Source organism: Lissotriton vulgaris, chromosome 8 (genome assembly GCF_964263255.1).
Source record: "Lissotriton vulgaris chromosome 8, aLisVul1.2, whole genome shotgun sequence".
In the NCBI taxonomy this organism is placed as follows: domain Eukaryota; kingdom Metazoa; phylum Chordata; class Amphibia; order Caudata; family Salamandridae; genus Lissotriton; species Lissotriton vulgaris.
In genome coordinates this window covers 1373208072-1373234886 of record NC_141696.1, presented here as the reverse complement: position 1 = coordinate 1373234886, position 26815 = coordinate 1373208072, and the positions used below count along the sequence as shown (strand labels likewise).

Genomic DNA, 26815 nt, shown 5'->3' with positions numbered 1-26815 from the left:
GAACTGCACTTTTCTACCAGACTAAATATTCTTGCTCAACACACATTTTTTTTAAATTATTATTATTGTAAATGTCATCATACACGCACTATAGGCAAATGAAACACTGATTGTAAATGACAAAATGCTTAAGGTTTATTTTTCCAACATTGTCCTGTGAAGTATATGTTGTGTATGTTACTTATATTGCTTTAGCCTGATCACAGATTGGACTCTAACTCTTGTTCGTTGATTTCCTTAATTGCATATGTAATGTAATTTCTTTTGGTTGATTAAACCAATCTAAAACGTGTGCTTGATCAGTATGATACGAGATTTAATACCACATGGGCAATCCCAATTCTCGCACTCTCTCACATTTTATCACGCTTCCAACTTATCAGATGTTTTTATAGCTTGCAAGCGCTTTGACATGGCCACCACTAATTCGCTTCATACAATGATTTATTAACAAACTCCAGTTCGCTTTTCTATTTTCAAGACTGCCTTCCACTTCCTCCCTTTGCTTCTGATGCCCATGCTACATACAACAATTATAAGGCTATCATAGCCTCTGCATTACCTGCCTTCTTACACATACTTTGACGAGGCAATTACTTCCAATTTTGAGCTTAAACTACAGTGCTACTGGTTAGTACATGTTTCTGTATAAAGAGATACTATTTTAATTTTCTTCTCTTCCAATTTAAATAAATATACTTCTTTTTTACTTGTCTAGTATGAACAATCCCCCTCAGCCCTATCGCTTTATCTGCTGGTTCAGCTCTCAATCCTCCTCTGTGAACATCAGCAACAGACATTCTCAACATCTAGTGCTTGGAACTAACGCAGTTCTTACTATGTAAAACCAATGCATAGCAATTTATTTTTACCGGACTGGACAGTCTTTCGTTATTTTTCTGATCTTTCACTTTTTAGCCTCAATCATATTTTGTGATTTTGCCTGAAAGCTTGTACATTCTGTTTGTCGATCTTGCCTCATTACTGATCACTTTATTTTACTTGTCCTTTGCCTTGACCTGCATGTGGTGCTTGCGCCCATTGCAAGCGCTTCTTACTTCCGCTTTGACATGGCCACCACTAATTCGCTTCATACAATGATTTATTAACAAACTCCAGTTCGCTTTTCTATTTTCAAGACTGCCTTCCACTTCCTCCCTTTGCTTCTGATGCCCATGCTACATACAACAATTATAAGGCTATCATAGCCTCTGCATTACCTGCCTTCTTACACATACTTTGACGAGGCAATTACTTCCAATTTTGAGCTTAAACTACAGTGCTACTGGTTAGTACATGTTTCTGTATAAAGAGATACTATTTTAATTTTCTTCTCTTCCAATTTAAATAAATATACTTCTTTTTTACTTGTCTAGTATGAACAATCCCCCTCAGCCCTATCGCTTTATCTGCTGGTTCAGCTCTCAATCCTCCTCTGTGAACATCAGCAACAGACATTCTCAACATCTAGTGCTTGGAACTAACGCAGTTCTTACTATGTAAAACCAATGCATAGCAATTTATTTTTACCGGACTGGACAGTCTTTCGTTATTTTTCTGATCTTTCACTTTTTAGCCTCAATCATATTTTGTGATTTTGCCTGAAAGCTTGTACATTCTGTTTGTCGATCTTGCCTCATTACTGATCACTTTATTTTACTTGTCCTTTGCCTTGACCTGCATGTGGTGCTTGCGCCCATTGTGATGACACATGGGTATTCTGTCACAATTTTTGCCAAGCAAAAATGCTTTATTAACAAAGCATTATGCGCACAGTGTACCAACATGGATCACAATTTTGTTTAGCTGGAAACTCAGTTCTTGGGGCTCACTGGGCACTGATCACTTGCACTGGGGGCAATGAAACCGATCACTTGACACTCTATTCTGTACTTTCTAGGACAAACATGGTACAGAGTACATTATTTTCTATATCAAATTCTCTGATCCTTTTACTATCTCACACTTTTCATGTATAATTTGCTTAATTGCTCACTACAGATTTACTCAAATTTGGAAGAATCCCGTTCATTCAAAGAAGCTATGATCACATTTTATTTGATTGCAGCCATGCGAAAGTCCAATGGGATGAAACACGAGTTGGCTGTATTGATGTTTGGTTCTCTTCAACTTATCAAGACAATATAACAAAGTTTCAATGCGATAACTCTGTGGCCTATTGATTTTTCTGTACAAGTTCAATTGAGTGCTCTGATGCAAAACTGTTCCAATCCATCATTATTATTGCCTGCTAGGGATCAGAGCACAGTATGTCTCTATAGACCATAGACTGGTGCCCACTACAGACTACAGCACTATTAGCACTATGATACACAGAAACGCAAAACATATAAGTAGCAGAGGAACCACCACTCATATATACTGGTTTAGCTGTGGTACCCTATAACAGGATTAAGCTGGTATTGGTCTGTCCACATTAAAATTATTATGAGTGATTTTACCATAATAGAACATGCACAAATTATGTTGTTTATAGTGCCAGTGAATACAGTGTAAAATGCACAGACACACTATTATTTTTGTGGTTCCATACAGTACAAACATTTGCCGGGCACTAGAGAAATTTACAATTGAGATGCCAAGTTACTTAAATGAAGGGTAATGGGAAAGCTGTGCATCAGTATAAAGGATAGTTGCAGAAAGAGAATAATAAATACTCAAATGACAATGAAACTGCATGACTGGAAATGTACATGTCAGAGTTGCGAGCCAGAACAAGAAGCTACAAGTCATAGTTTAATTACCATATACATATGGTTAACCTAGGTACATAAAACGTAGGAGGTCGTGAATAAAAGAATGCAGTGGCTAGCTCAATAGAAGAGAACACAGTCAAAAGCCTATGTAGGCAATAGATCAGACTGCTTTACTCAAATCTAGATTTAATAGCAGGACACACCTCCTGCTCATTAGAATGAGAGTGAGAGATGAGAAGAAGCACTGAAAATGAATTAAGGGAAATTCATTCAAAACACAGGAAGGACCTAAAGTCATTGCCTACCTTGGTGAACCATTGGTCCAAGGTTTTGTTCCTTCTACGAAACGAGAACAAAAACACCTGTCCTTGTACTAAGAGATCTTGTTTAAGCGGTTTAGTAGGGATGACCAAGCAGAACATAAAAGAAGGATCACTGATTCTGGAGTAAGGCTGAGACAGTTGTCTGGAGAGATTGCTTCTAGAGTAGCTACATACAAGTAATACTGTTGGTTAAATTGCCCTGCAGGTGTCGCCAACCCCAGAACACCTACTGTGACTGCAATTTGTTTGCAATCCTGAAACAAGAAACTAATCTTCTCAAAGAATCATTAAACGTCAAACAGCACGTCCTTCAGGTATGTCTGCACATTTCCAGGGAAGCATGTTAAACTAACCCATATGTGTTGTTGAAGAATGAACTTGATTCTAAGGGGCCTGCCAAGTCTGATTATCAAGACCATTTTTAGGCATGTGTTTCACTGCATCCGTTATCACATTATATTGTTGGGATAACTGCCCTTTCATGTGGTTGGGTAAGGGTATAGGGGTGAGTGAACAAAGTGATTTCTAAGAAGGTGTGGGTGTTACAGGCAGGCAGGCACATGGCGTTCACCTTACACAGCTGCAAACTGACCGATAAAAACTCAAATACAGGCGGTCTTTCTATAGTTTTGCCATAGCTTCTAGCATTTTGACTCAATGTCTGGGAAAGTCAGAAAAGAGTATGGATGTTTGGCAGAAGACGCCCGAGCTACAAAAGGACCTGTGGAGATAGGTAAGCATACAGAAAATTAGTTTTCATAGGTGCAAGGTTATAACTTTTCACCACTTGCCTATTGATAGAGGCACTGAAAGTGGTTTTCCCAACTTGCAGCGATAGGATCCAGCAAAGCCTCCATAAAAAGAAGCACTAGATCACTGGTAGACACCATCTGTTTGAGAATTTCAATAAACAAATTATACTAAACAGACTGCTAGCAAGGGATCTCCGGGCCTTTCTAATGACAGAGGAAAACAAGCATATCTCTTCAACAGGATGATAAGCAATGCTGATCTCAAATCTCACATTTTGTATCTACATATAAAAAACTGCTGTAGTAAACAGAGCTGGTAGCACATTGTCAGTTTCACTATCGTTATACACAGTAGGGTAAAATTCGAGACCGGCATTCAAGTCACTCAAATCAGAAACTAACAGTGTTTTCATGCGAGTGATAAAGTGAAGCCCCAAGGAGACGTGGCTAGAATATTTTTGGTTAAACACTAAAACAGAGAGGTAACACATCCGAGTGGATCCAGTAAGGTCATCAACGGCATAATTCAAACAGCCGCAGGTGAAGCCACTGACTCCTTACTCTTAGTGCTCTTAACCAGTTTCTGCAGTACAGGGACTCTAGCTGACTTGTTACAAAAGGAGAGACTCGCACTGGTACAGAAGCCATCAGAAAATATGGAGGCCTGTCCTGAATACACCTTGGTAGCAGCAGAAGGAGGATGTGACTTAAAGAATTCCAATATGGCCTATACATAATCTGCAAGACATCAGCAGAGTGTGTGGAAAAGGTCAGTTTCAACTTAAATACTGCTACCAGCTCAGAGGATGAAGAGTTTTTGCCCCTGGCATCGGGGAAGGTACCAGCACCTATCAGATTTTCCTGGGGAGCTATTGCTATGTATGAGCAATTTTCAGATCCAGCCTGGTACACAGAAGATATTTATAGTTTAGGAATAAGTGCCCATCAGTAAGTACTCAAGTGCTAAATCAATCTGAGCTTCTGAATAAGGCTAATTGGTTATGGTCTCTCCTCTTCAGCACATTAGAATGATTGTATAATGCTTTTGAGGAAAGCCAGCCATTCCATGAAATAAGTTCCAATAGTGCATAAATACAATCTATTTTGTTTTGTAAGCACATTGAAACCGTGACTGTTTAAAACGTAGAGCGACTGTTTAAAACGTAGAGCACATCTAGCATTGACAAGCCATACAAACATTCTGAAAATATTCTTGGTCATTTTTCATTAATGTGCACAATTAACATATTCTTATTACTTTCATGTAAAATGGCATTACTTCTTTTTAACTCATAACACCATTTCAGCTTCTTTCAGTACTTTCAACTACTTTCAGATCCAGGGGTCTGGCTATGCACAGACCACAAAGCAAGGGGCTCACCTAGTACAACAAAGTAACTTGCGACTAGTAAATAAAATTTGAGTTGATATCCAGGTAAAAGTAGTACATAAGTATAGAAACAGAAAGTTTAAGTTCCATCCAAGAGGTGGCTAATTCAGATTATAGATGCATTTTGTTCAAATGGAGGGAACATTGGGTAGGTCTACTACAGACAAGCAATTGCGTGACTGGTCTGCAGATTTATTTCTGATTTGGAAAACATCTGAGTACATTAAACAATCTAGAATAATGATCATCCAAATAGAGTGGATTGAGGTGCACAAGACAACACAGGAAATAGTCTCCACTCAATACTATATTTTCAATAAGAAAATGGGCAAGCAGCTTGAACTACATTTGCAGACGGCTGAGACATCTGTATTCTAGCTCTCATGAACATGACCAGCAGTAGCTCTAATAGTAGTACTGGCATGGAGCAATGATATGATAAATGTACTCCAGTCTTCGGAAAAAAATTACTTTTCTTATGTATAGGAAGAAGTAGTTTCTTACCTGTAACTCCAGTTCTGTAGTAGGGGTATCTCTGTTATAGTCGTAATCTAGTGAATAGTCCCGCCCATGAGCATGGACCCCGGAGCAATCAAAAATCTCCTAAGCGGTCTTCTGTACAATCCTGCATAGACACTTAAGAGAAAATTAAAGACAATAATGCAGCCTATACCTGCAAGGCTACACTGTCCATTACGTCAACTAGAAATGCAAAGGAAATTCCACCAATATCACATTTAACACAGTCTGCTAGGTTTCGCTCACAGAGAAACTTCCCCCTCACAAAATCCTTGGAATGATAGAGAGGAAGGGATGGACAAACAAGCCCCCATAGGCTGCCATTATATGTCTGGAAAAGGGATATTTGCCTTTAAGAAACTCTCCAGAGACTCTCGGTATCCCATGATGCGCAGCAAACTCCTTTTACTTTCAGTTCTTTTTGAAGGTGAATAAAGAAAGGCCTGTAGCATACATTACATAACCATTTTCTCCACCAGGGAGGAGGGCGGGTGCTTATGACTATAACAGAGATACCCCTACTACAGAACTGGAGTTACAGGTAAGAAACTACTCCTTCTGTAGTAGGGGATCTCTGTGTATAGTCATAATCTAGTGAATAGAATGGCAAGCCCACCCCAACAAACTAAACTGCGGTGGAGAAAAAGAGGACACCACTACTGTGCAAACAGATTTCTTAACAAAGCCTGCCCAACCTGAGCATCTGCTCTGGCATCAGAGCCCAGACAGTAATGCTTAGCAAAGGTATGGACCGACTTCCACGTGGCAGCCCTGCAGAGCTCTCCAATGGGAACATTACGTAGCAAAGCCGTTGTAGCCGTTTTGCTCCTGGTGGAATGAGCCTTAGGCTTACCCCCTAAGGTCTTATCAGCCTTCTGTAACATAACTGGATACAGGACACAATCCACTCAGAGATGGACTGCTTAGAGGTAGCAAGACCAGTCCTGACTGACCAATAGTTGACAAACAGTTGGTCTGACCTACGAATATCCTGGGTCTTATCCAGATAGAATTTCAATACCCTCCTTGCATCCAGGGAATGTAGAGACATTTCCGCTGGAGTGGAAGGATTCTGGTAAAAAGTAGGTAAAGTTATAGTCTGATTAACATGAAAATCAGAGATCACCTTAGGAAGGAACTTAGGGTGAGTACGCATCACAACCTTAGCAGCATGAAAAACAGTATAAGGTTCTTGACAACATAATGCCTGAATCTCACTCACCCTTCGGGCCAATGTAATGGCCACAAGGAAAGCCGCCTTCCACGATAAGTGCTGCAGTGAAGCCTTATGAATGGGTTCAAAAGGTTCCTTCATCAATCTTGACAGCACCACATTCAACTCCCAGGAAGGCGATGGACTCCGAACAGGAGGAAACACTTTCTTCAACCCTTCCAAAAAATCCTTAATCACAGGGACCTGGAAGAAGGAAGTCTGTGAAAATCCTGTACGCAGTTAACGCTGCGAGGTGAACCTTAATAGATTGAAAATTAAGGCCAGACAGCCAGATGCAGGAGATATGGAAGGACCACATCTTCCTTGCATGTTGTAGGATCATAGTTCTTGGAAGTAAACCAGATGCAGAACCTCTCCCAGTTGTAGGCATAAGACGTCCTAGTGGAAGGTCGCTTAGCCTCCTTGAGAATGTTCATGCAATCCTCAGGCAGATTCAGGTGTCCGTATTGCACGATCTCAGGAGCCATGCCGCCAAACTCAACGATGAGAGGTTGGGCTGCACCATCTGCCCCCGAACTTCGTGAGAAGGTCCGGCCAACACGGCAGTCGTAGGTGAGGCTGAAGAGACCGGTGGAGCAGATCCATGAACCAGCACTGTCTGGGCCACTCTGGAGCAATGAGGATCATTCGTGCTCTGGACCGGGACAGCTTGATGAGCACCGTCGGTATCAGGGGAATGGGTGGAAAAGCGTACAGAAAGCTGTTCAACCAGCTGATCCATAGCGCATTCCCCAGAGTCCCCGGTTGGTAATACCTGGAGGCGAAGTCTCGGCATTTTCTGTTTTCGGCAGTGGCGAATAGATCTACGTCTGGAGTGCCCCACCTCTCGAAGATGCCTTCTAGAACCTCGTCGTTCAGAACCCACTCGTGGTTTTCTTGCACAAGCCTGCTGAGAGCCTCCGCCTGAGCATTCTGCACACCTGGCAGATGGGTTGCCGTTATCGTCAGTCATCTGGCTAGCAGCCAATGCAAGATCGACTGCGCTTCCAATGACAGGGTGCGCGAACTCGAGCCCCCCTGCTTGTTGAGGTAATACATTGCGGTCGTATTGTCCATCTGCAAAATCAAGGAGTTTGTCTGGAAGGACGGATGAAAGGCCTTCAGTGCCAAGTGAACCGCTCTGAGTTCCAGGAAATTGATGTGGTACGTGGATTCCGCTGTGGACCACGTTCCCTGAATCTGTAGCTTGTCTGAATGCGCTCCCCAGCCGAGGAGAGAAGCATCCGTGACGATAGTCTGACTCGGAATGTCCTTGTGGAATGGAACCCCCTTGAGGAGAATTTCCGCTGAACGCCACCATTTCAGGGACTGTAGGGCGTGAAGGGACAGCCTGATCCTGTCATCCCAGCTCCCCCGCTTCTGGTCCCACTGGTCCTCTAGACATTCCTGCAGCGGCCTCATGTGGAGCCGTGCATGTGGCGTGAGGAAGATGCAAGAGGCCATCGACCCCAGAAGAGAAGACACCGTCCTCATTGTCGTAGATGGAACAGCCATGAGAGCCTCTGAAGGAGACACGCTTGCTGAAAGAGTATCGATGGAGGCTCCCAAGTACTGTAGGCACTGACAGGAGTCGGAACAGATTTGGACATGTTTATGTGCAACCCCAGTTGGTTCAGCAGAACGGCCGTCCTGTTGAAGTGCAATTGCGCTTCCTGGAAGGTGGAGGCTTTGATCAGGCAGTCGTATAGGTACGGATAGAAAAACACCTTGTTTTTTCGCAGGTGCCCTGCCACTTCCGCCATGCACTTCGAGAAAGTCCTGGGAGCAGACTTCAGTCCAAACGGTAGCAGTATTGATAGTGATTGGTGCAGACCAGGAACCGCAGGAACTTCCGGTGTTTCTGTGCAATGGGCACATGAAAGTACGCATCTTGCAGATCTATTGCGCAAAGCCAATCTCCCCTCTGCAGCTGAGGATAAATCTGGTGCTAATTGCAAAAAACACAGTTGATGGACAGAATGCAGAACAATGTCTTACATTCACCCCAGTACAAACATCTAGGCCTAAATCCATCGTTTGTTTGCACTCCACACCACCCTAGGTCAGACAATGGCTATATGCAAATCAGCCTTGACCCTGTGCCTCATGGGAACAGTCCAGCCCGAACTACCAAGCCATGTCTTTCCTAGACCGGAATCAAGCATCCAAGGGCCAGTTTCAGGCTATCAGCCTTCTTCAGCCTGGATAGCTTGACTCCAGTGATGTGGAGAGCCTGGGACTCACGTCTGAGCATACCCAGCCCACTCGGGGTGAAAATTGCAAAAAACACAGTTGATGGACAGAATGCAGAACAATGTCTTACATTCACCCCAGTACAAAGATCTGGGCCTAAATCCATCGTTTTTTTGCACGCCACACCACCCTAGGTCAGATAAATGGCTATATGCAAATCAGCCTTGACCCTGTGCCTCATGGGAACAGTCCAGCCCGAACTACCAAGCCATGTCTTTCCTAGACCGGAATCAAGCATCCAAGGGCCAGTTTCTGGCTATCAGCCTTTTTCAGCCTGGATAGCTTGACTCCAGTGATGTGCAGAGCCTGAAATGCCAGAAACCGGTCCTCGGAAGCTTGTTTCCGGTTCAGGGAAGGCATGGCTTGGCAGTTCGGGCTGGACTGTTCCCATGAGGCACAGGGTCACACTGATTTGCATATGGCCATGTCTGAACTGGGATGGTGTGGAGTGCAAAAAAACGATGGATTTAGGCCCAGATCTCTGTACTGGGGTGAATGTAGGACATTGTTCTGCATTCTGTCCATCACCTGTGGTTTTTGCATTTGTCACCCCGAGTGGGATGGGTATGCTCAGATGTGAGTCCCATGCACTCCACACCACTGGATTCAAGCAAGCCGGGCTGAAGACGGCTGAAATGCCAGAAACCGGTCCTCGGAAGCTTGTTTCCGGTCCGGGGATGGCATGGCTTGGCAGTTCGGGCTGGACTGTTCCCATGAGGCATAGGGTCAGACTGATTTGCATATGGCCATGTCTGAACTGGGGTGGTGTGGAGTGTAAAAAACGATGGATTTAGGCCCAGATCTCTGTACTGGGGTGAATGTATGACATTGTTCTGCATTCTGTCCATCACCTGTGGTTTTTGCATAAATCTGGTGCTAAGACAGCATGCAGAACTTTTTTCTGCGAATCCATTTCTTTGCTTGTCGCAAAACCAGAATGGGCCTGAACTCGTTCTTGTCTTTCTTGCGTACCATAAAGAACTGTGAGTAAAGAACCTTTCCCCTTTGAGACAGAGGGACGTCTTCTATCGCCCTTTTTCTTAACAGGGTATCGGCCTCCAATTGTAGCTCGCACAGTTGGAACTGCGAGCAAACCGGTGGAATTGCTGGAGGCAGGCTGACAAAACGAAGACTGTATCCATTGCAAATATTCAGCACCCACTTGTCCAGAGTAATTTTTCTCCACTCTGCCAAGTGATTTTGTATGCTTCCCCCCACCGGAGCGAGTAACGGAAGAGGGGAAAGTAACACATAAGGTCCTAGACCCGGACGGGCCTTTAGGCGTTGAGGAGGACTGCAGGCTGCCTCTACCCCTCTGGCGCTTCTGGAATGGGCGCCGCTGGTACTGCTGTTGCTGTTGTTGCTGCTGCCCAGCTTGGCAACCTTGCCCTCTTCCCTGGGCACCGAAACGTCTCTGGAAGGGACGGAAAGCCTTCTTCTGTTCTTTCGGCTTTTCCAACCAGACGGCCATCAGAGTTTCAGCCTCAGCCTTCATGCGGGCCATCTCCTCGTTCGCATGCTTTCCAAAGAGCGTTGCACCAGAAAACGGCATGTTGGCGACTCTCTGCTGCGCCTCCGGTTTTAGTGAAGTCAGGCGCAACCAGGCATGACGCCTCAGATTAATTCCGTGGAAGTATCCATGAGCCACCAGGAGAGAGGAATCTGCAGCCGAGCTGATCACCTGGTTGTATACCATCATGCCCTCATTGATGATTTCCTGGAAGTCCTCCCTCCTGTCCCTAGGAAGAGGTTCCAGAAACTGCTGCAGGGACTCCCACAACGACTGGTCATAACTACCCAGCAGAGCTGCGGCGCTGGCGGCCTTCATGGACGTAGCGGCAGTACCGCAGACTTTCCTACCCGCCGAATCCATCAAATGGCTCTCCTTATCCGGAGGCACCGTAGACGACGGGCAGTAGCGTGCTGTTTTCTGGCCGCAGTGACTATCACCGAATCCGGCACCGGGACTGATCTAAGGAACGCCGGATCGGAGTCTGGGGCCCTGTATTTTTTCTGCAGCCGGGAAGGGGCAGACTTCGTTGATGCAGGAGTCAAGAAGAGCTCCATCGCCGGTTCCTCGAGCCCTGGCACCAAGAGCAACAAGGGGAGAGACAACTGTAGCTCGTGCTGGGTCTCGAAAATCACCGATGTCGAAGGTGTGGGCACACTTAGTGAAATCCCCAGCTTCGCCGCCCCTCTCAACAACACCTCTTGAAACGAGACGATATCATCTACGGGGACACTCTCGTACTTGGTGAGTCTGATAAGGTGGGGGAGTATTCCCGGGCACTGGACGAATCCGTTTGACGAGACCTTGACCTGTCCCTCCGGCGACGGGATCTTGTGGAAGAGCGGTGGTCACTTCTTGACCGGTCCCTCCATCTGGACGTGAGCTCGACCTCCGAGGCCTAGGGCGATCCACTGGCCGCACAGGAGGAAGCTCCCCCGTTGGAAGTTGAGGAGGCCGAAACGGAGGCCTTGGCTGTGGAGGCCCAGTAGGCGGTGATGGCAGATGCGGCAACGACACAGACCTTGGAGGAGGACACGGCGGAGGTAGCGGAGGACAATGAGGTGGAGGAGGAGGTGGAGTAGGTTTGCGAGGAGGAGTATCCTTAGGCAACGGAGGTGTAGGAGACCTGGGCCTAGAAGGCAAATCGGTCTGGGAATATGCAGAGTCCGAAGACCAAACCACTTGCCTCTTCTTCTCCGCAGGCCTTGATGAGTATGTTCTCGAGGCCGTTCTCCTTTCAGACGAGCGCGGGTGCCGCAGCGACCGTTGGCTCATGGAAGTAGAAGGTGGGCTGACTACTGAGCCCTGGGACACAGTCCTGGCCCTTGATCGCCTCCTTGACGTCTACTTCTCCCTCCTCGACGTCGACCTCTTCTTCGACGTCGAACGTCTCGACATCCCTGGACGTCAACTCTCTTCTACTCGATGACGAACGTCGAGTCAACCTCAACGGCGAAGGGCAGTGTCGCCTCGACGGCGAGCGCCGGTGCCTCCTGGACCCATCTCGACGTCGATGGTGTCTCGACGTCGATGAAGTCTTCGACGTCGACCGAGGTCTCGACGTTGGCCCCCTCGACGTCGAACGGCTAAGTCACTTCGACCCAGAGCCCTGGGGAGATGGGGAGCAGATTGTGGTCATCCCCCTCGACGCCGAGGCTATCGACGTCGACGGAGATCTGTGCCGTTTTCTGGCCTGGTCTTGACTGGGGAGCCCCCAGAGGCCAAAGCACGGGCAGAGGAAGAAGTCCCTCCATTCCCAGACCCACCTTGTTCCTGATGTCTTCGTAGCTCCATGCCCTGGAGCCTGATCTTCACTCTATCCCTCAGGGTCCTCTTGGTGAAGGACCTGCAGATCTCACAGTCTTCAGGGACATAAGAAGGGAGACAGAGGATAAAGACCCTGTGAGGGTCTGATTTCGCCTTCTTCCTGGCACACTCAGGACACTTGTCGAACAAGGCAGGCATATTCGACAAAGGAGTGAGCAAAACTGTCCAAAAACTGCAGCAAAAGGAAGAAGAAGCTGTAGGACGTCGAGTGAAACACTCTAAACACTTGAAAAGTGCCAAAAAAACTGAGAAAACACCCAAAAAGGGAGAGCTCAATGCTCCAAGCTCCTGCTTAGAGGAGCCGGAAAAAAGAACTAAAAGTAAAAGGAGTTTGCTGTGCATCATGGGATACCGAGGGTCTCTGGAGAGTTCCTTAAAGGCACGGTATCCCTTTTCCAGACATTCTGGCAGACTATGGGGGCTTGTCTGTCAATCCCTTCCTATCATTCCAAGGATTTTGTGAGGGGGAAGTTTCTCTATGGGTGAAACTTAGCAGACTGTGTTAAATGTGATATTGGTGGAATGTCCTTTGCATTTTTAGTTGAAGTAATGGACAGTGTAGCCTTGCAGGTATAGGCTGCATTATTGTCTTTAATTTTCTCTTAAGTGTCTATGCAGGATTGCACAGAAGACAGCTTAAGAGATTATTTTTGATTGCTCCGGGGTCACGCACATGGGCGGGACTATTCACTAGATTATGACTATACACAGAGATACCCTACTACAGAACAGTAGGTGCAGGAGAAAGCCATATAGTGTTTGACCAAAACACTCTAAAAGCAAGGTAACCTTTGAATATTTATTTTAAAGGTGTACCTAGTTCAATGATATCTTTAGAAGACCTTACATGTTTTGGAAATACTCACAAAGGCATGCATGATTTGATCATTTTGATTAGAATATGATTTGGAACTCGATTGAGATCCACATATAAACGAAACATAAATGACAACAGGAGTTGCAAAGCATAAGATCCTAAGATATATTCTATTGTACAGAGACTGAAAAATAAAAATCATATCTATTGATACAAGTCTAAGAAACATTTAAAAAAGTTAAAAATCCTGTAACAAAACATTTCGTTCGGAGGGTTGAAAATGGCATCGAGTTATTTAGCAGAGAAAATGCTTAACTGTAAACATATTGGTCTCACCCACTTTCGGCGATGAGCCATTAGGACACGGCATATAAAAAGGATATGGGCAATATCCTGAATTGAGTTTTCTAATGCTACAAAAATTACATTTGTCAGAACAACCATACCATCTAGCCAATAATTTATTAAAAGGAAGATCATGTCTTAAGAGGAACCAAAAACAGCGTAAGCCGTGAGGAAGGTTCCAAGATGCATAAGGTTGTATAAGTTTAAATAAATACGAATTAACAACCTCAGTAACACCTTTCTTTGTAATAAGGACATCTCTGTCCCTCCTAAAACTGAACTCCCATGTAGCCATTTTTAATGATGACTTTAGCTGATGAGAAGATAACGAAAAAAGGGTTGATTCGTCCAGTTTCAGTAATGTAACAACCCTTCTGAAATTCTTTATAAGTGAAGAATATTCTTTCAGGGGACCCAATAATTCTTTCTTAATCAGAAATCTTAAAGTGGCAGACTTTCCCTTGGCTAGGCAAAAGACCCAACGTACTACTCCTGCCAGGGCCTGAACCCAGCTACTTCGTATGCCCAATTCAAGTCTGAGGGTTTCTACTGTACAAGCGTTATTAACCGAAGTTAAATATCGCAAAAGTCTGCCCTCGGTAGTATCTAAAAAACCCCATTGCCCCAAATCAATGAGCTCAATGCCGTAGAGCAAAGAGGCTGGAATTTTAGCTCAATAAGCCTCTAGCAAGTCGACAAAATGTCTTTTACCAGTTGCTTTATAAAAAGCACTCAATCCATTTCCCTGTGTCTTAGCTTTCCTAATGTTGTTATCTATGTGAGCCCTGTCACTCAAGTTGCCACATACAATTTTCCCCAAAAAAACATAAGATTTTACAATTTCCAGTTTCTCACTGCCTAGAAACCAACAAAAATTTCCAGATTTCGTTTTTTTCTTCCCTGTAATGCACATTACCTTACTTTTTGAGATGTTAATCTTCAGATGGTGACACTCGGCAAATTAGTGTAAGGCATGCAGACGATTATTAAGTCCCCTAGGAGTGAGGTCTAAGAGGAGTACATCATCTGCATACATTAGACATGCAACCGGTTTGTCCCCTAATGATGGGGCAATTCCTTCACTTAAGGACAAGGTCTGGGGGAGGTCACAAATATAAAGGGAGAACAATAAAGGAGCTAATAAACAACCCTGTTTAAGACCATTGGCTGAGGGGATAGCTTGGGATAGGCCTCTCTCTCCACCCAACAATACTCTACACCAGGTATCAGAGTGGAGTTCCTGAACTAGATTTAGCAGCCTGACTGGCATACCAAATGTAAGTAGTTTCTTCCACAGCAGAGGACGATCAACTTTATCGAAAGCCGTGGAGAAATCTATAAAGGCTGCATAGACTCCCCCTCCTCTAACCCTGATATATTTATCTGTTATTACTTGCAGAGCAGTTAGGTTATCCAAGGTACCATGGTTCTTTCGGAATCCCGTCTGTTCAAGGGGAAGTATATTAGCTTGGTCCACCCAATCATTAATTTGTTTCAAAAGGCATCTTGCAAAAACCTTTCCGATTGCGTCCAAAAGAGCAATTAGGCGATAATTTTGGGGGGATAATTGGTCACCCTTTTAAAAAAGGGGCACTAAGATACTCCCTTTCCATGAAGGAAGAATCTTTCCGCTAGAAAAACAGATGTTAAAAACAGGGCAAAACAATGTGCTCCATTTTACTCCGTTTTTCTTTAAAACAGAGATTGGAAGTTCATCCAGCCCCATTGCCCCGTAAGAACGCATATCCTTAATGGCTAATTCAATGTCCTTTTCAGATAAAGGAACTAAAGGCTGACCACTCTCAGAAAGACGTGAACGAGGAACCACTGCTCCATTATTAGCATAGAGAGTTGTGACATAATCCACCCATGTGTGTTCTTCAATGGGGATAGGAAGCGGTCTTGTTCTTGATCCACAGCCCTCACCTATGAGGGACCAAAACTGTCTTATTTCGCCCTTAAAAGCAGCCTCTTTTAGTTTTATCCAAATGATATCCTCCCCTTCTTTCCGTAATTTCACTTGTAACCTTTTCCTCCTTCTTTTTAGTAAACTTACTCTTCGCAATCCTTCTGACGATTTACACAAATATTGTTCCCTTACTAACTTATTTATTTCTATATTGAGTAAACGTAAGGGACAATAGGGTATTGCGAAACACCTTTTCTTATTTGGTTGTTTAGCTACCAAAATCACTGACTTCATAAAATCAAGGAAGCGCACAATTTCGGAACCGCGCCACATAGCAAGGTCATCAATTGCAACATCATAAACACTCTCCAAATCTCGTTCAGCTTTTGTGTTCCAATAGTGATTTCACTCCAAAACTTACCAGGTCGCTATTTAAGGACCATTGCCCTGATTTCAAAGGATTTATATTCACAAGAGAGGAAAGTAATTTATGGTCGCTAAAAACGGTTTCAATAACTCTGAGATCCATTAATAGGGCGAAGGTAGAATTCTCAACTATCATATAATCTAATATAGATTCTCCCTGATAAGATTTATGGGTAAAATTTGCTGGGGAATCAGAAGGGAGCCTTCCATTCGCTATGATCCCATCCATATCAGACAGTTCTTTAAGAAGTATCTTCCCTCTCTTGTTTGTTTTAATCTTCTTGGGGAAGAGAGCTTGGGGGTTCTGTAATGATTCTTCTTTATATTTATCACGAAACAGGCTCATACTTAAATTAGAGATTTTGCAATTCAAGTCCCCAACTAAAATGATATTAGGGAGGGGAGATTTCTCCCTGAGACTCTGAATATAAACAAAGACCCTTTTTAAAGTTGTGTTAAAACTAACTTCAGGAGGAATATAAGCGTTAATTAGTACTAAGGGTTTAGACACCTCAACAGTATCATGGCTAAACAGCGTTACTGCCTGAAAAAGGTTACAAGGATCCAAATAGTGGGAGAAATTCCATTTTATTCTATTAGATAATAGACACGCGATCCCCCCCACTAGCATGGCCTCTCCTGGAGGGAGTAGCGTAACTCTCCAGGACAAAATAATCCTTTCCTATCTGAAGTTTCTCCAAACACCAAGTCTCCTGGAGATAGATCACACTGGCTTTTAGGGACAAGAGGAATTGAATTTTTTCAGGACAATTTTTTAACCCAGCACAATTCCAAGATAATAACGTTATATTGTCGCTAAAGATTCGGATTGGGCGGGTACTTAATGGTCAATTTCTTCGAAAGAACACCGGATAACCAGTTCCAATGAAGAGTTTCATCTACAACCTTATCCTTGGGGAGGAATATAGGAAGGTTAGGGTAAGATACAAGACGCAGATCTTTTGAAATACGAATTTTCAACACATCATAACCGCCGGATTGTTCTGCGTTTCCAGCGGCTACCTGCAAGAGAGATGAAGACGACCCTAAAGGCTTTGAGGACCTAGAGGGTCCAACATAGGGGAAACTCCCCCAAAAAGGCATAACATCAATCCCTCTGCTCTGGAAATCTTCCGACCGTTGTAAAATCATATTTACCACTAATTTGGAGTAGAATTTGACCCTTGTTAGATTTCCAGCCACAGTCTTCAGGATCCATACTAAATCTATATCTGTGGTTTGTAATAGTTTCAAGTTTGCTGAGTCCTGAAAGTATTTAAGGAGCAGTGATCTATTTAGAATGCAATCGGCATCAAATAGAGGGAAGAAATCAAGAGTAAGGGTATCAACACTCTCCTCCATAGGAATTTTGAGAGGTTTTTGACAAACCACTACTCCTTCCCTTTTTTCGGAGTAGGGACTTGCCAAAGGATTTAGAGCGGAGAATGCAGAACCGATAGAAATGATCTCCTTTTTTTCGGGAATTGAGTTTACCAAATCCCCTTTAACCATAAAGAGCCCACCAGAAGAGCAAGGAATTGAAAGTAGAGGATTGGAACTCTGTGCTGCGGGAATAGAGGTATCCACAGCTGCTTTTGCATCCTCACTTTCATCTTTTAATACCAACTGGGAGGCCTGATGTAATTCTTGATTTGAGATCATTTCCAAATTTTCCCGCCACAGAATTTTTCTACGTCTATTTTTTTCAATTCTTCTAATTAGTCTCCTCTTTTTTGTCCCATTCTTTTTAACTTTCCCTGAATTTTCCTTTTTTCTATCTCCTTCTGGTTCAAGTGCCTCCTTGTCACCCGCACTATGCTGTTTAATAAAAATCGGGAAGAGTTCTTTATCTTCCTTAGGTTCCATTTCATTTAAAACCTCTGTTATTGGAGGTAATTCTATTCCTTCCTGTGACACTTTTTCCTGTAAAACCTCGTCTACTTGAGCTATATCGACTACGCAGTTCGGAGGACGACTAATTGTTCCCTATCACTATTCTCTAACCCAAAGATTTTCTGCTCTAAAAGATATTCTCCCTCGGCCTCAGAGATTGAGCAGAATTTCTTCTCATATTTGTTCTGCAATAACACCTTCAATATTTGGGTGACTGTTTCCAATACGCAGTCTGAACCCCCCACAAATTTCTCTAATAATAATAGGATGGAAGAAAGCAGCTGTTCAATAGAGGAAAGGCAATCGGAGACAGGTTTATCTGCCCTAGATGGAGGCATGGCATCAATACCTGTTGTATTAAGATTAGAGCTCGTCGAGATATTTAACTGGGAGATGTTCGAGGGAGTACTGCTATAGAAATGGAGAACAGGTGGAGCTGGTGAAGAAGGAGTCTTTATAAAATCCCCAACCTTATCAGTGTCAACCTCTATATATCTCCTACAGAGCTCCAGATCCAAATCCGAAGAAGCTAGATCTTGATCAAACACTCCTCTAGGAGAAGAAGGACTAGGCTCATGATGTTTAAATAGAGGCTCACTAGTTTTAGCTAGAGAAACATGCTCCGATTGCCCCGCCGCTTGAAAAACAGTTTTAGGGGGAGTTTGTAAAGGGGGATAGAGTTGAACATTTTTTACCCTCGATTTATGCAGAGAGGCAGACACACAATTGTTCAAGGAAGCCGAGCCTTCTGTTACTACGGCTAAAGTATTAACACCCTCTGCCATGTTATTCTCATGCATCGAACCCTCAGTATTCAATCCCATCAAGGACATGGGGGCATTTTCCAAATCATTATTAGCAAGCTCAACATTTGATGGTTTATTTTCCCCCCTTTCCCAGAGATTGAAAAGCTGACAAGTACCCTTTAGTTGCACAACATGATTAACCTTGTTGCAGAGGGAATTCGATTTTGTTTTAGAACACGACCTTCCAACCAACAATCTCCCACACCTTAGTTTCTTGGCCGTCATTTCAAATGAATCTAAGGAGAGCACAAGGAAACACTGAAACAAAAATGCACAGTAAAACAGTCTCAAACCTACAAATAGATGTTATACTGAATAAGAAAATAAGATTGGTGGGCACAGCACAGCCTTCTTCGGCCTCAGAGAGCCCGCCCTTTGCCCGGGCTTTGCCCCGCGGTTCGCCCCGCACGCGTCCCGCATACGCGTCAGACCCTGTCAATATATAGCGGGAGGGGGGCGGGAAGAGGACCAGCTGCGGCGAGTCTTCAAGCGCAACGCCCACTGGTCCTCGCAGTCCCGCAGGGATGTGAAGTCTCTCCTCGGCTCCTCAAAGTATCGGGCAGTCTTTACAGGTGATGGCCTCGAGCGGCTCCAGCGAAGCGGGGGCCGCGAGCAGTGGAGGAAAAGCAAGGCAAGGCAGAACGCCGGCAGCAAAACCACTTTGTCCCTCCTTGAAGCACAAGTTACTACTTGTGTAACAATATATCTGTAAGAGACATTAGTTAGTGATAGATTCCTTACCTTAGAATATCCCCAAGCGTCAGACTGGATCCGGAAACTTTTGCGGAGCAGTACCCTTGCGCATCGGTAGGCGTCGTGTGCGGCTCCGCGTCCGTCGTCGGGGGCGCTGTGATGACGTCGTCGGAGTATTTAGACGCTGCCTCCGCGTGCTGACGTCAGTTCTTAGACACAGCTTTTCCGCGCCAGAAGCGCAGAGCCATGCCAAAAACCAACACTGGTGCCATGAAACTAGGGCCCTGAAAGGAGATGACCATAACCCTAGATATCGGTTCGCAGAACGGGGAGGATGGGTGGGTCGGTAAGGAATCTATCACTAACTAATGTCTTACAGATATATCGTTACACAAGTAGTAACTTGTGCATCTGAAAGAGACACGTTAGTGATAGATTCCTTACCTTAGAATAGATACCCCAGCAATACCATCCCCGTGGTGGTGGGTCTGCGAACCAATAATCACACCAGAAAGTCCTGGAGGACGGAACGGCCAAAGTAGCCGTCCCTCCGGACTTGACTGTCCAGGCAATAGTGTCTTGCAAACGTGTGCAGCGAGGCCCACGTAGCCGCCTGGCAAATGTCCTGCAAGGGCACACCTCGGCCCAAGGCAGTTGTAGTGGACGTGGCTCGAGTGGAATGAGCCCTCAACCCAACAGGGGGTTCCTTCTTAGCCAAGGAGTAACACGCCTGGATGCACAATATAATCCACCGGGAGATGGTCCGCTTGTGCACCGCTTTCCCTTTCTTAGCGCCCGCGTATCCCACAAAGAGTTGATCATCCACCCGGAACTGTTGTGTGCGATTCAGATAAAATGAGAGCGCACGTTTTGGGTCCAGACGGTGGAGCCTCTCCTCCTCTCTCTCGAGGGGTGCGGAGGCGGAAAGAAGGTGGGCAACGTGATGGATTGCCCAATGTGGAAGGCCGTGACTACCTTGGGTAGGAAGGAGGGCCTTGTCCGTAACACAACCTTGTCCGGATGGACTGAAAGGAAAGGAGGCTTACAAGATAGAGCCTGGAGCTCACTCACTCTCCTGGCAGAGGTGATGGCTACCAGGAAGGCAGTCTTCAAAGAAAGAAGGCGAAGAGGACAGTTGTGAAGTGGCTCAAAGGGAGCGCACATCAGAAACGTAAGACCCAGGTTCAAGTCCCACTGAGGCATCACGAAGGGAACCGGAGGAAAGGTATGAGTGATGCCCTTCAGGAATCGATTACCGATAGGGGACTTGAACAAAGAAGGTTGGTCAGGCAGCGTCTGAAAGAGCTGAAAGTTAGCCCTTGACAGTGCCCAGAGCAGAGCCCTGCTGGGCAAGAGAGAGAAGAAAGAGGAGAACCTCAGAAAGAGGGGCACTGAGGGGATCCACAGCCTTTGCTGTGCACCATGCCACAAATTTATTCCACCTGCAGGCGTATACCGACTTTGTGGAGGGACGCCTGGCTGCCAGAATGATGTTACAGACTTCAGGAGGCAAGTCAAATGGCCTCAACTGTCGCCGCTCAATCTCCAAGCATGGAGGTGGAGACTGGGCAGGTTCGGGTGGAGGACAGTCCCCTGCTGCTGCGACAGAAGGTCCTCCTGAAGAGGCAGACGAACCGGGGGATCGACTGACGTACTGAGTAGCTCGGGATACCAGTACCTTCGTGCCCAGTCCGGAGCCACAAGGATGACTTGTGCCCGGTCGCGCTTGATCTTCTTCAGCACTCTGGGCAGAAGTGGTATAGGCGGAAAGGCGTACAACAGACCGCAGCTCAACTCGCGACGAAAAGCGCCTCCGAGCGAGTGCCGCCTTGGAAATTCCAAGGCGCAGAACTGATGACATTGCGCGTTCTCTTCGGTGGCGAACAGATCTAACCAAGGCTCTCCCCATCGCAGAAAGAGGCCTTGCGCCACGTCAGAGTTCAGACGCCATTCGTGATCCATCGAGCACCGTCGGCTGAGTTCGTCCGCCCTGGTGTTCAGTGAACCTGCCAGGTGTTGAACCATCAGAGTCACGCCCTGATGTTCCAGCCATTGCCAGAGGCGCAGAGCCTCCTGGCAGAGGGTCCACGACCCCACCCCTCCCTGTTTGTTGCTGTACCACAGGGCGGTGGTGTTGTCCGTGAACACTTGCACTACACTCCCTCGGACAGACGGGAGGAATGCCTTCAGTGCCAGACGAATCGCCCGCAACTCCAACAGATTGATATGGAGCCGGGACTCCGCCGGACCCCAGAGGCCTCTGATCTCCGCCTCTCCCAAGTGGCCTCCCCAGCCCTGGAGGGACGCGTCCGTCACAACTACGTGCTCCGGTTGGGGAAGGGACAGGGATCTGCCGTTGACCCAATCGCGGTCCGTGAGCCACCACTGCAGCTGTCTCGCAGTGCCCTCCGAGATCAGGACATGGTCGGACAGGTTGCCCTTATGCTGGGCCCACTGAAACTTTAGGTCCCACTGCAGAGCCCGCATCCGCCACCGTGCGTGATGCACCAGAAGGATGCAGGAGGCCATCAGCCCCAGAAGCCGCAGCGTCAACCTGACCGAAACTCGGGATAAAGGCCGGAAGATCGGAATCAGAGCCTGTATATCCCGAACCCGCTGTTCGGGCGGGTAAACCCGAAACTGCGCCGAGTCGAGAACCGCTCCAATGAAAAGGAGCTTCTGAGAGGGGCACAGGTGTGACTTCGGCACATTGATGGAAAATCCCAGCTGGTACAGGAGATCCGCCGTAGTCTGTAGGTAGCTGACGACTGTCTGGGGCAAGCCCGCCTTCAACAACCAGTCGTCTAGGTAGGGGAAGACTGACACCCCTAACCTGCGCAGATGAGCTGCGACCACCGCCATCACCTTCGTGAACACCCGTGGGGCGCTGGTAAGGCCGAAGGGGAGCACGGTAAACTGAAAGTGCTCGTGGCCTACCGTGAACCGCAGGTAACGCCGGTGGGCCGGCAGGATGGGGATGTGGAAATACGTGTCCTGCAATCCAACACTACCATCCAGTCTCCTGGGTCTAGGGCAGCTAAGACCTGAGCCAGAGTCAGCATTTTGAACTTCTCCTTCCGGAGGAAGCCGTTGACGTTCCTCAGATCCAAGATAGGGCGTAGGCCCCCTTTGCCATTCTTGGGTACCAGAAAGTAGTGGGAGTAGCAACCACGTCCTACTTCTGGCCCAGGAACGCGCTCAATGGCCCCCTTGGCCAAGAGGGCCGAAACTTCCTCCTGCAGGAGCCGCAAGTGATCCCCCGATACGCGGTGGTGTTGCGGTGGCATGGCTTGAGGAGTCGTCTGGAAGGGGAGGGAGTAGCCCCTCCGGACGATCTGCAGCACCCAACTGTCCGAAGTGACAGTGCGCCAGTGAGAGTGGTGATGGCGAACCCTGCCTCCCACTGGCGTCACTGGGCCGAAAAGCCGAAAAGCACGGACTAGGAGGGTTTAGAGGTGGATGCCGCGGGGGCAGGTGTGTACTGACTCCGCCTGGTTCCCCGACCGCCTCCGCGGCGGTTTCCACGGGCACTGGACGATAGTCTGCGGCGAGTGGCTGGCGGCACGTGTGGGGACGCCCCTTCCTTGGCCACGAAAGGAGCGAAAGGCACCCGTTTGCTGGCGCGGGGCAGAGAAGCCCAAGGACTTGGCCGTAGCCCTGGAGTCCTTAAAGCGCTCAAGCGCGTGGTCTGCCTTGTCGCCAAAGAGGTGACTGCCATCGAACGGCATGTCCATCAGAGTGTTCTGGACATCTGCCGAAAAATTGGCGGATCTCAGACAGGCGTGGCGTCTGACCGCCACTGTCGTAGCCATCGCTCTGCCTAGCGAGTCAGTAGTATCCAGTCCACACCTGATGGAATACTTGGCTGCGTCCCGGCCCTCCACAAGGGCTTGGCCGAGTTTGGCCCGTACCTCCAACGGGCACTCTGGCAGCACTTCCGCCACCGTCTCCCACAGAGAGTGGGTGTAGCGGCCCAAGAGGCATGCGGTGTGGGAAGACCGCAGTCGCAATCTAAGGGATGAGAATATCTTCTTTCCATAATTCTCGTACCTCTTGGATTCCCTGTCCGGCGAGGCCGTCGGGAATGCGGTCTGGGAATTAGAGGCCTGGATGACCAGACTCTTGGGGGTGGGGTGGGAGGACAGGAAACATGGGTCGCCCGGAGCCAGGCGGTGGGGTCTGGCCACGTTCCTATCTACGGGCGAACCCGTAGCGGGTCTGGACCAAGTGCCCAAAAGAACGTCGGTCAAGGCCTCAATAAACGGCAGCAGAGGCACCATTGAGCATGACTGCGGCTTAAGGACCTCTGTGAGGAGGTTAGTCCTCACGGCCGCGACGGGGAGCTTAAGGCCCAAGGCCTTGGCAGCCCTCGTCAACACCACACCATAGGTAGCTCCCTCCTCCGAAGCCACGGTAGGAAGAGAGACAAATCCAGTGTCTGGAGAGGTGTCCAGGCCACTGGCCTCCCCAAGGTCTCCTGCCCAGTCCATATCAGACTGACATTCCTTGGTCAGAGGGTCCTCAGATCCCTCCCAATCCTCCTCATCACCCATCTCCTGAGACTCAGGGTTGTAATTGTATGAGGTCAGTTCATAGAAGTAAAAATCTCCAAACGGCGTCGGGTGCTTATGGCGCCGTCCCGACGCCGGAACCGAAGCAAAGGAGGTATCGGGGACGGTGCCGCCCGAGGACGGCGCCGGAGGTGACACCGCACGGACCGACGCCGGGGGGGTCGTAATGTCCACCGGTGACGATCCAGAGCCCGAGGAAGGCCCAGCGGCGTCGGGACCGAAGGCGTCGGCGTCGCCGGTGCCGCTGTTCCCTGCGGCGCCGGGCCCGAGGGCACCGGCGGTGTCTGGATCGTGGGGCCCGAAGGCGCCGGCGGCGTCGGGCCGAAGCACCCAACGGCGTTGGGGTCGGAGCCCCCGACCCACTAGGGCCCCCAGACGGGTTTCACTGGGCCCGGAGGCGCCGCAGAACCCGTCGGAGGAGAAAGGGACCTCATGGCCATGAGGAAACGCTCAATCTCCTCCGGCGTCGCGTTCAGCCCAGGGACCGGAAGGTATGGGGCCGGACGCGACGCCCGAGGAGCCGCGTGGGCGGTGTCACCCGAACCCCCGGCCGCATCGCGCGAGCGTCGGGGGGAGTCAGAAGAGCGATGATGCCTCTTCGACTTCTTGTGTTTCTTACCTGACGACTTGGACCCGGAGGAGTGGTGCAGACTCCCGGAGCTGTGACGGCTTTGTCCCGGCGACCTGTCCCAGCGACCTGTCCCTCGACCTCCCGTGGGACCGGGACCTCACGCGGGGCCGACAGCCGGAGTTCGAGCCGCCTGCCTTCCTCGAAAGGGCCAGACAGTCGGGACAGGCCTCGTCGTCTTGGTCGACGCCCAAACACGTCAGACACTGGCGGTGAGGATCCGTGACCGACATGGTGCGGTCGCAATCTTCACAATGCTTGAAGCCGGGCATCCCTATGGCACCGTCGGAGTCGTTAGACTTCGAAAGGATCAAAAAGATCAACAAAAGTTAGTCAAAAATTGACTAGGGAACTGCTCTTTTCCAGATCTGCGCTGGCTGGCGCGGAAAAAAAAAAGAACTGACGCCAGCACGCGGAGGCGGCGTCTAAGTACTCCGACGACGTCATCACGGCGCACACGACGCCGAGGACGGACGCGGATCCGCAGACGACGCCTACCGATGCGCAAGGGTACTGCTACGCAAAAGTTTCCGGATCCAGTCTGACGCCTGGGGATATTCTAAGGTAAGGAATCTATCACTAATGTGTGTCTTTCAGATTAAAGCAATACAAGTGAGCACCAGATCCTCAGTTCATTAAGACCAGGCGGGAGGGGGGCGGGAAGAGGACCAGCTGCGGCGAGTCTTCAAGCGCAACGCCCGCTGGTCCTCGCAGTCCCGCAGGGATGTGAAGTCTCTCCTCGGCTCCTCAAAGTATCGGGCAGTCTTTACAGGTGATGGCCTCGAGCGTTGCCGGCGAAGCGGGGGCCGCGAGCAGTGGAGGAAAAGCAAGGCAGAACGCCGGCAGCAAAACCACTTCGTCCCTCCTTGAATAAAGCAAAGGCATGCATGAGTCACAGCTCTCAATTCCTGAATGTAGCACTGATTACCGCAGGGCTCCCTTCATTTGTAGAGGAATTTGTTGTGCTTTCTCAGATGCTGTGCCTAGCAATCCCATGCTTTTCAAAATTTACAAATAACTGGTTAGATCATAAAGCAACAAGTTCTATTGTGTCTCTGGCTCAACTCTCTATGAAGGCCTAACCTTCTGTATTCTCTGTCATTATCTTTAGAAATAAAGCACACTTTAGTTTCATGTGATTTTTGAGTTTGTTAGCTTAGTCTTTTAGAGTATCTAGGCATTAAATGGACAGTACATTTCTGTTGGCATACTTAAAGGAAAAAAAGGCTAAGAGTAAATAAAGCAGAAGCAAACAGCCTAAGAATCAATACATTTGACTGACTCTTAAAGTCACTCCCACTTCTAGTAGATTAAATTCAAATAATTCCCAAGCAGACCAAAAACAATAAAGACAGATCACTATTTGTTCTTACCATGATAATATCGCCTGGCTGAATGGTGATTTCATCATGACTTCTTGCATCAAATGGGTACATTGCCCGGTAATAAACAACCTTCACATCCTCCTGAGAAAACGATATTGGAGCCTTTTCTATAAAAATGGCAAAATAATGAGCAGCTGCGTTAGAATGTTTTTGGACTAATTCCCTAAATCAACAAACATTCTATCACACCATACTTTACCCGGTCCTAGCGAATATGAGTTTCCAAAGGACTAAGCAACATGGTCAGGAGTAAATAATAGGTTACTTACCTTCAGCAACGTTTATTCTGATGGATCCTCCTTTCCATTGTTGATATTTCTATTGCACTATTCCCAGATGTCAGATCATAATATTTTACATATGCATTAATGTGCATCAGAACAACTATAGCCTTAGAAATGAAAAGTCATCACCATGTCAAGCGATATCAGCACCCTATATCCATTACCATCTCCGCAGGTTATCAGTTTAATCGGATATCCACACTATAAACTACCTTGTTAATCCTCATTGTCACATCTACATGCCCACCCACATCCCCCTACTCTGTACTTTCGTTTCTTCCCCAAACAGTAGAGCATTGTTTTGTAGCTAGGCTTAAGCTTTATAGATTTCCATTCATAAAACACTGAGCACAGAAACAGTTACCAAACAAACACCTCAGAGAGGAGCTAGACAGGTTGTAGATCATTCTGAAGGAAGAAAGAGCAGCCACCAAAAACAAAATGTTACCGAAGTTCAATAACGTGTTCTTTTAATGAATACATCATCCCACAGAACTCCATAAACAAATGTTCAAATGTTGCCTCGTTTTTTAAGCCAGGGTACAACAGAAAGT

The 26815-nt window shown here is 47.2% G+C and overlaps 1 protein-coding gene across 6 annotated transcripts in view; it reads right to left on the bottom strand.

The window, feature by feature from the left end:
* ITSN1 (intersectin 1) overlaps positions 1-26815 on the bottom strand; it is a 1645471-nt gene that overhangs the window by 609505 nt on the left and 1009151 nt on the right. For all 6 annotated transcript variants that reach the window (XM_086935345.1, XM_086935347.1, XM_086935346.1 and 3 more), the window contains one exon: positions 25966-26084. In XM_086935345.1, the coding sequence (XP_086791471.1) occupies positions 25966-26084 (119 nt within the window). The remainder of the gene's footprint in view (positions 1-25965; positions 26085-26815) is intronic.